The sequence below is a fragment of the Scleropages formosus genome, chromosome 19, assembly GCF_900964775.1.
Source record: "Scleropages formosus chromosome 19, fSclFor1.1, whole genome shotgun sequence".
Classification (NCBI taxonomy): domain Eukaryota; kingdom Metazoa; phylum Chordata; class Actinopteri; order Osteoglossiformes; family Osteoglossidae; genus Scleropages; species Scleropages formosus.
In genome coordinates, this window is record NC_041824.1 from 13,268,278 (window position 1) to 13,277,418 (window position 9,141).

At 48.4% G+C, this 9,141-nt stretch overlaps 2 protein-coding genes across 2 annotated transcripts; both read left to right on the plus strand.

Annotated features, from left to right (window-relative positions):
• Positions 1-3,853: 3,853 nt before the first annotated feature.
• Positions 3,854-5,567, plus strand: LOC108939227 (E3 ubiquitin/ISG15 ligase TRIM25). Its single transcript, XM_018760380.2, has one exon. The coding sequence runs from the start codon at positions 3,892-3,894 to the stop codon at positions 5,479-5,481; it is 1,590 nt and encodes a 529-aa protein (XP_018615896.1). The 5' UTR covers positions 3,854-3,891; the 3' UTR covers positions 5,482-5,567.
• A 994-nt stretch (positions 5,568-6,561) lies between these two features.
• LOC108939224 (E3 ubiquitin-protein ligase TRIM69-like) lies at positions 6,562-8,225 on the plus strand. Its single transcript, XM_018760378.1, has one exon. It carries the CDS (start codon positions 6,652-6,654, stop codon positions 8,080-8,082), a length of 1,431 nt encoding a protein of 476 aa, XP_018615894.1. The 5' UTR covers positions 6,562-6,651; the 3' UTR covers positions 8,083-8,225.
• The last annotated feature ends 916 nt before the right edge of the window (positions 8,226-9,141 follow it).

Consider the following 9,141-nt stretch of genomic DNA (forward strand, 5'->3'; position numbering starts at 1 on the left):
AACCCTTGAGATTAAAATATAAAATCTATGCAATAAAACAACTTGCTTTGAAATCCACTTGACTCATGCAAATGAAACTTTATTACAGCATAAAGCAGAAGTAGGTGTAGTATTAAATGAAGAACAATACACCGGCATGCATGACTTATGAAATATTGATAGAGGGTGCACTTGAGCTGCTGTAGGAGCTCTGACCTCTTAAAGGAACATATTTTCATTGTTTTCTTAGATCTTCAGTAGGCTATTATTCTGAATGCATTATTTTATCTGTGCAAGTGAACATTTTGAAATATTTTGGAAAGCAGTTAAAAATATAAACAGTAAAAATGTGCAGCACAACCTCACAAGATCTCATGTTTTTTACTTATTAAGTTTATAAGGTGCTGACATATTTTGTATTATATAACATTTGAAAGTTCTATATACAGACATGATATTTAAATTTAAAAAAAAAATGCTAAACTTTTCAAGTTAATTGAGGAGAACTTAGGTTTATTATGGACTACAGCGCCTCCTGGTGGCCACTGTGTTTAGGATCCAAAATTATTTGAAAAATCTGTTTAGACTGTTAATAATGAGATTAAGGCAATATGACTCAAATAGATCCTTATGTGTATTTCTACTCATTCTGAAAATGTGAAAAAGTTTTTGTCTTTTGGAGCTTTCAGCTATTTGGATTATGGCTGAGGTACAGGCTGCTCCCTGTCCTTAAGACACTCAAAGCACCTGTTTTTCTACAAATTCATTTGCGTCGCATCAGTAAATATCCAAATTTCCAATATGCAGTCCCTGCAATCACAAGTCTAAATATTTCTGAACATGTATGAAGGCTGGCTCCCGTCATCACCCCACATTTATTTCTCTTTTTTTTAACGGATTTTCTGAACTGCAGCTCTAGCGTGAATCTGAACGGGACCAAGTTACAAAAATATAGTTGTTCACGTTCCAGTCTATGTCATTTAAACCCACAGAATGGGATTATGTGTCTGTCCAGTGTCTTCCTGTACTCCTTCAGACGTCACCAGTCAGGCAGCAAGTCGCTGTTTAATGTGCCGCATGTCTTTTCAAACTCTATTTACTTTGAATTCTGCTGATAAATATTATATACAATATGTAAGCTAGTTCCATACCTCTGCATCTGGAACTGATATGGAAAAGATTTGCATTGATAAGCGGCTGACTGACTGACTGATGGACTGAGCGAAGGAGTGAGCGAACCTTTCTGTGGGTGATTGTTTCCATGGTGACAATGTAAAACCCAGGACAAACTGTGAAAATTCATAATACCTGCTATTTCATCTCTGCTCCATCCTTCTTTCAACCAGAATCTCAAGCATAAGCGGGCGGCACAGTGGCACTAGGTGGTGCGAGAGGACGTGGGTTCGATCCCCCGCTCACTCTGTGTGGAGTTTGCACGTTCTCCCCATGTCTGCATAGGTTTCCCCGGGTGCTCTGGTTTCCTCCCACAGTCCAAAGACATGCTCTTCAGGTTCCCTCATAGTGTGTGAGTGACGTCAAGAGTGCGTTCTACTGACGGATGGATGAGTGACCCATTAGTGTATCTAGCAGTGTAAGTCACCTTGGTGAATAAGGTCTGTGGGCTTATAACACTACATAGAGTTCGTTGGAAGTCGCTTTGGAGAAAAGCGTCTGTTAAATGAATGATGTGCTGAAGAGATCAAAACTACAATATAACTGCAAGTCTCATTCCAAAAACAGCTAACCCTATGATGTAAGATAACCGAGCAACACGCAGCTAAAAATTCATGTCTGAACCCAAGCTATAAATGAATGTACTAAACTGGCTGAAATGTATGAAAATCCTGAACCAGATGTTTTCCATGTTATATCTGATGCTCGTATCATTTCTTTGTGCACACGTATTGGCCCGGGGAGGTAAAACCATGCGCCCCGTGTGCAGTTAATGAATGACGTCATTATGGTTATTCAAAACAGAGTCTATGACAGTAAAGCAATCGGGTGTAGAGTTTAACCACAATCAGGTGACTCCGTCTACCGTGCGACCTTGTGTGACCTGTTGGCTACTGGTTGTGTAACACCAGTGGTATTTTTCACCCAATCGCTGCTGACTGCCTGCTCTAGTTCGCCGGTGTACCCTGTCTACCATCTTTGGTCTTATCGTTTTAATCAGTAAATCCTCATGTCCCCCGTTTTCCCCCAGTTCCTCCGCAGCGCTCTCAAAGGATCTCATGCAACCCCAGCCTTACGAGCAGCGGCAAGAGGGGGTGGCTGTGAGACGGCCTGTCAAGCCAGAAGATAAAAGGCACCTGATTTGAGACTTGTGCGGGAGTTTGGAGATATAGCGACCGGGGAGAATGAGGAGAATGTGCAGGAGCTTCCAAGTCCGCGGCAATGTGTAAATCTTTGGTCGGTGGTTGGACGTTCGCATTTGTTCTTTTAGCAGACGCTTTTCTCCAGAGCAACAGACAACGAGGAAAACTCGTACCGCGTTTAGCTGACGGGCAACTCGCAACGTTAAAAACACCGCGGTAAATTGAGGTGGTGCAGCGAGTAGCGCTTTTGTCTCACGGCATGCGGGTGGCGCACGAGATCGTGGGTTCGATCCCTGCTCGGTCTAGCGCGGAGGCCGCACGCTCTGCCCTGTTTGCGTGGGTTTCCATCCGCGGTCCAGCGAAGTGCGGTTCCTGCGGCTCCCTCCGCCACGGCCCTTTGGGAACGAAAAAGAAGGGGTCGATCTCGAGCGGAGACGAGTTCAAAAAACCGACCCGTGGAGTATGACAGAAACGCCACCTGCTTGAATCGCAAAGAAAGAGTAGCAGCTACGAAGGAATGTAACGTTGGGTGTCGTTGCGCAACAATGCATAGTATAGAAGAGGTGCATACCTGAGCGTGGTAATTGTGCATGGATACATATTGCTCAGAATGCTACCATAGACTGCGCGGAAGGGTTTAAAATGCTAGAGTAGGTAGTGTATCTAGTACTGTAAGTCACCTGGGTGAAAAAGCTCTCATAAATACTACGGTGTTCATTGTACATCACTTTAGGGTCGCCGGTCAACCTGAAACGTGTCGTTCGATCTTGGGAGGAAACCCGCGCAAATACGGGGAGAGCCTACAGACTGAGTCGGACTTGAACCGACATCCGGTTGCGCAGACCGGGCGGTCTGAGGTCCCAGCGCTACCCGCTGCACCACCGTGCCTTTGTTTCTTATCACCCTTTTCTGCTTTCTTTCATTTTCTGTCTTAAAGGTTCCTCATCCACAGGTTTGGTTACTTTCGTTCCAGTAAAGACAATAAACGTGACGCCACCTTCAACCCAGAGGACTTTAATGTATGTAAGGCAGCTGAAGATCTTATTATTAAGCATCCTTGTCAAAATATAATGTTCATAGTTTTGCAAACAGGGGTGATGTTGAGTATATTTTTAATGCCTCGTAGAGAGATGGCTGCATAACAATTGTATGTTTGAGACCTCAACCGTTTGGTTCACGGTTCGGTACATTTTTATTGTTGTGCTCTTTTTGTTTTTTTGTACGAAAGCAGTGAAAAGGCGGGGAATGACTTATATACGATGCTCGCATATTTTTTATATACATTCTGAAATATTCACCTACAGTATGTATGTGTGTACTTATGCAACGTATTATGAGGGACTGTACTAAGAGAAGAAATAGTTAATTTACCGTAGGGTCGATGGCATCATATACAGTACTAGTGGCAGCGTGTCACCGAAACGCCCAAAATATTATTTAAAACCAGCAGTCGATAGGTGGCTTCGGAAGCACGTTCGGAGAAGTGCCGATGGAATGCTGCTCAGCGGCACTGAACTTGTTCTTCCAGCCAGGGCACTGCTTCCCGCTGTAGGATTCTTCCTGTCGCTCTCTGCTCAGTGTACAACTGAGTGCCATCATGTCTGTGCGGAAAACGGAGGAGCTCCTGGCCAATGAACTGAGCTGCCCCATCTGCCTGAAGCTGTTCTCCGAGCCGGTGATGCTGCCCTGCGGCCACAACTACTGCCTGGCCTGCATCTGGGAAGCCATGATGTCCGAGAAGGGCCCGCACCTCTGCCCCGAGTGCCGACAGGAGTTCCCAGGCAGCAAAGCCCTGCAAAGGAATCTAAAGCTCTGCAACATCGTCGACACCTACCGGGCCGCTCTGGAGAAAAGTAGCCGTGACCAAGTGTGGTGCGGCCACTGCCTGGAGGACAGGACACCAGCCGCCAAGACGTGCCTCAGCTGCGAGATCTCCCTGTGCTCGCATCACCTTCAGAGACACTCCATTAAGTACTCCTTCAGCAACCATACCCTAATGGAGCCCATGTCGGACCTGAGCGGGCAGAAGTGCTCCATCCACAGCAAGGCGCTGGAGTTCTTTTGTGTGACGGATGCTTCGGTCCTGTGTGCCTCCTGCTTCATCGAGGGGACCCACCAGGACCACGACATCCAGAACTTTGAAAGTGCTGAGGCGGACATCCGCTGCATCCTCCAGTCCCAGGTCAAGCTGGCCAGTAACAAGATGAAGATGGTTGAGACCCTGCTGCAGAGGAGCTTGGAAGATGAGAAGGTCTTCGCCACTGCCAGAAACAGGCTGGTCGCCAAAAGCATGACTCTGCTAGGCAGCATGCTTCAACGGGTGAACAGCTACAAGTCCGGGCTGAGCCGGGAGCTGGAGGAGGAGCAGGGAGGCCAGCAGGAGAGCTGGCAGGCGGGCATCAACCATGTCATGAAGCAGCAGGCCGGTTTGAAGGAGGTCCACGATCAGGTCGCATCAATTTTGGAGGAGACAGACACAAGCATGTTTGTCCTGAGGTACCTTGGGATCAAGGATCGGCTCAAAGACGCCATAGAAAGCAACGTGAGCATGCCGTCACAACGAGTCTTGGACGTAAAGCGCCTCCATGCAGCCATGGAGACCGACGAGTTCAGAGAGGAAATGACTAGGCTGCTACAAGCTCTGCACACCTTGCTGAACCCACTAGAGCTGACCTTTGACCCAAACACCGTCCACCCCAACTTGATCTTATCCAACGACCTGAAAACAGTGAAGTACAGCGCCAAACGGCAGACGTACCCCGAGCACGCGGAGCGCTTCCAGACCACCCCCCAGGTGCTGTGTGCTCAGGGCTTCTCTGGCGGCGAGCACGTCTGGGTGGTGGAGCTGGGCCCCGGAGCATGGTCCGTGGGTCTGTGCTACCACAGCATGCCCCGGAAGGGAGACGTCAGCCGACTGGGCCACAACGCCGTCTCCTGGCGCCTCCAGTGGAAGAACAAGAAGCTGACGGCCTGCCATGGGTCCAGCGTTGCGGCGCTCCCCGACACCCTGCCGCCCCTCCGATTGGAGATGATCCTCGATTACGGAGCGGGCACCTTGTCCTTCCACAGCACCGTTGGCCGCAGGGAACACCTGCACACCTTCAGGACCACCTTCCGGGAAACAGTTTACCCTGCCTTCAGCATCCATTCCACCAGCACCGAGTCCTGGATTACTTTACAGAACTGAATCTCATCTGGTACTGAGATTATGGTTTTTCGTGGCATATTCTGTCTTTTATAGAAGTAAGCAAAGGAGAGGTAATTGCTCCAAAAACTCCCAAAAATGATACATTATTAGATTTTTATAGCGATTTCTGCACACTGGAAGTCAAAATGCTGCCTTTTCTTGTACTAGTATTTAAAGGAGTGTTTTATTGCGTCGTGATTTGTATTGTCAAGGGTGTTCGTCGAAAGTCATATTGCATGTATAACTGAAAGTAATGTGACAGGAATCATATTATAGTGTACAAGACACAGGCAGAATGTTGGTGCCTCAAAAAAGTCTTGTTCTCTGTTTGAATGCGGGTTCGAGTCCAGCTCACTCGGTGTCTGTGGGTTCACTCCCGTAGTCCAGAGTAATGAGTTTTGGGTGAATAGCTCATACTAAATTGCCTTTGTGTGTGTGGAGCTGCCTTGCCCATCCAGGCTCTATCCCTCATAGCCTAGTGATTCTGGAACATTCTCCAGAACTTCACAATCCTGCCAAAGACAACAGGTTAATGAAAGTAATTGTGAAAAGTACTGTATGTTCGAAAGATGATTTTGTGTGAAAGGCTAAAAATTTACAAGAGTAATATATGTGAATATATTTTTCGAGAACCAATAAAGAAAATATCCCCAACTGTATTCCACTCCGAATTTCCGTTAACTCTCTTATTTATGCTTTTTCCATCTTTCTCGAAATGTACCAAAGTCGTGACAACACCCTGCCAGCTTCTGCTGTTTTTCTTTTGTGAGATGAGCACGAGCACTTAAAGATCTACTGGCAATGTTCAATCCCTCCAGTATTTATGGAATATTTAAAAATGATTCGATTTAATAAACAAATATTATTAAATATTTCCTTAAACATTGTAGCGAAAGTCATATACGAAGAACGCGGAATTACGCTGACATTTTAGACTCTTAAGACATCCGAATGTGCGAAAACAAGGCTTTATTTATTTGCAGTGACGGGAATGAGCTCGTTCAGCTGCTACTGCAAACAGAACTTCTACTTGTACTTTGACCACATTGCACTCCCGTGGTGTAACACTCCTTATCTCATTGTGCTCGGCGCCATTTCTCTGCTCTTTATTGCCCTCCCGTCTGTTGTGTGAGAAGCTATAGGGAGGGCTCGTAGGCATCACCAAGGACAATGTTTCGGCGTGACTCGGATCAGTCGATCCCAAAGAGGGAGAACGGCACCCCTGGTCCGAGCTCCGTGCGGGAGCCCAAGGAGGAGATCCTGGCAGGAGGACAAGCTCATCCAGACAGCCAGCAAGCAGCGCTGCCAGGAAGTGCGCGGCTGGGATGTGACACAGGGGCAGTGACGGGTGACCATGTAGGTATTATGAGCGAGGGCTGGTATGACAAGTGCCCGAGGTGTCCCGTTCCCACCGTGACGCCCTGCTTGTCATGCCAGCTCGCCACGTGCACTCAGCACCTGCATCTGCAGGGGGGAAATGAGGCTTTCCGGCGATCCCTCGCAGAAGTGGGGCCGCCTCTCCGCTCGAACCCGGATCTCCGAGAGGAGAAAGGCACGGGTCCGAGCGCGAGCAAGCCTGCGTCCACCTGGATGGCACAGCTAAGAGCTCGAGAGCAGCTGGCAGAGGCGCTGTTGCAGAGGGAGCGTGACAGGGAAGCCACGGTCAGGATGGCCAATACCCGGCTCAGAGAGAAGGTTGGAAAGCTTCTGGACCACATGACCGAGCTGGTGAGCGCTTACGGAGTCCAGGTGATGGGCTTGATCGAGGCAGAGCTACGCCCCCGGGAGGAAAGCCTACGGGGCAGCACCTGGAGAATCGCAAGACTGCAGCAGCAACTAGAGGAGGTGCGTCTCGGGGCAACTGCTGCCACGAATGAAGGAGACGAAACCTTGACCCTGGAGCGGCTGGAAAGCATTCAAGCTCAGGTGGGACAGCTGGTAGAGCAGCCCCTGGAGGGTGCTACTCAGGCGTGTCCAGACCCCGCACGCTTGTGTGCCTCACTTGAAGCTAAGAATGCCGAGCTACGGGCTGCGCTAGGTGTAGCTCAGCGGGGGCTGCGGTCAGTGCTGAACCCCTCCGAGGTGACCTTGGACGCCAACACAGTCCACCCCAGTCTTGTGCTGTCAGAGGACTTGAGGACGGTGGCGTACAGTGCAACCAAGCAGCTGTACCCCCAGCACCCTGATCGCTTTGTCAGCTTCCTGCAGGTCCTGAGCTCGCAGGGTTTCTCCGGCGGGCAGCACCGCTGGCAGGTAGAGGCTGAAGGGTGCCAGTGGGTGTTGGGCGTGTGCTACCGGAGCCTGGCCCGGGTAGGGCTGCCCAGCGCCTTGGAGAGCAGCTCTGGGTCCTGGTGCTTGATGTGGTGCGACAACCTATTGAGGGCTTACAGTCAGGGCCGAGACACCCCGCTGCTGAGGACCATCGCACTGCGCAGGCTCGAGATACACCTCGACTATGATGCCGGAAGCCTGACCTTCTACAGCGCTAATGATGGAATAGTACACCTGCACACTTTCAAAGCCGCTTTTACCGATCCCGTGTACCTGGCTTTCCGAATGATGTCGTGCCAAAACAAATCACACATAACACTGATCTCGTGAGCAGTTTTGATATGTGGTGACAGACACTTTGTTATTATTATTCCATTTAGCTTACACTAAATGTGACATGCAATATTAGGTTTGTGTACAACTAGGATTGGGGGGTGTGGTGTGCTTGGACTGTGCCTGCTCTCTGGTGGGTCTGGGGTTCGAGTCCCGCTTGGGGTGTCTCTTTGGCGGACTGGTGGTCCTGTCCCGGGTGTGTCCCCTCCCCCTCCAGCCTCGCGCACTGTGTTGAAGGGGTTAGGCTCCGGTTCGCCACAACCCCGGTCGGGAAAGCGGTTTTAGACTGTGTGTGTGTGACAACTAGGATTGTGTACTAAGCTACTTCCATCTATGTGCCCTTTTATACAGCCAAACAATTTCTGCTGGAGCTGTTCAGAGTAAGTACAGTACCTTGCATATAGGTAATGCAGCAAGGGAAGGAATATGATCCTGGGTTATTTTGATTGAAAGAGTACAGCTTTAACCGCTACACTATTTGCTGCTCCTACTTCATCTGGGAAAAATGGGTTTACATCTTTGATAACAGTCAGTTTCCTTTTATTATAGGTGTAATGCGCAACAATCACATTTGTGTTTTTTTTTTTTTTTTTTTGTGAAAAATACCCTTAGATAAATGAAAGATATTTAATTAAATTCATTTAATTAAAAAATGCATGATAAATGTGTGTTCAGAAAATGTTTGTTAACTGGATAAACTTTTACGTAGCCACTTGTGTGATATATAATTGTTCTTATGTGATATGTAACAAATTGTACTCTTGAATCATGTGTCTATATCCAAATCTCTTCTTCTGTTGATGTAATGCAGTTATTGTATTTTTCTCTGGGATGTACGTCACCGTGGAGAAAAGTGTCTGCTAAATGAATAAATGTAAATGTATGTAAATTAAAGGAATCAAGATATTAAACTCATTTTGATTCAGTTATGGGGGTGTGGTGGCGCAGTGGGTTGGACCGCAGTCCTGCTGTCCGGTGGGTCTGGGGTTCGAGTCCCGCTTGGGGTGCCTTGCGGCGGACTGGCGTCCCGTCCTGGGTGTGTCCCCTTCCCCCTCT

What these genes read in the sequence shown, in the direction of transcription:
- LOC108939227 (XM_018760380.2), top strand. Translation starts at nt 3,892, where the DNA reads ATGTCTGTGCGGAAAACGGAGGAGCTCCTGGCCAATGAACTGAGCTGC.
- LOC108939224 (XM_018760378.1), top strand. Translation starts at nt 6,652, where the DNA reads ATGTTTCGGCGTGACTCGGATCAGTCGATCCCAAAGAGGGAGAACGGC.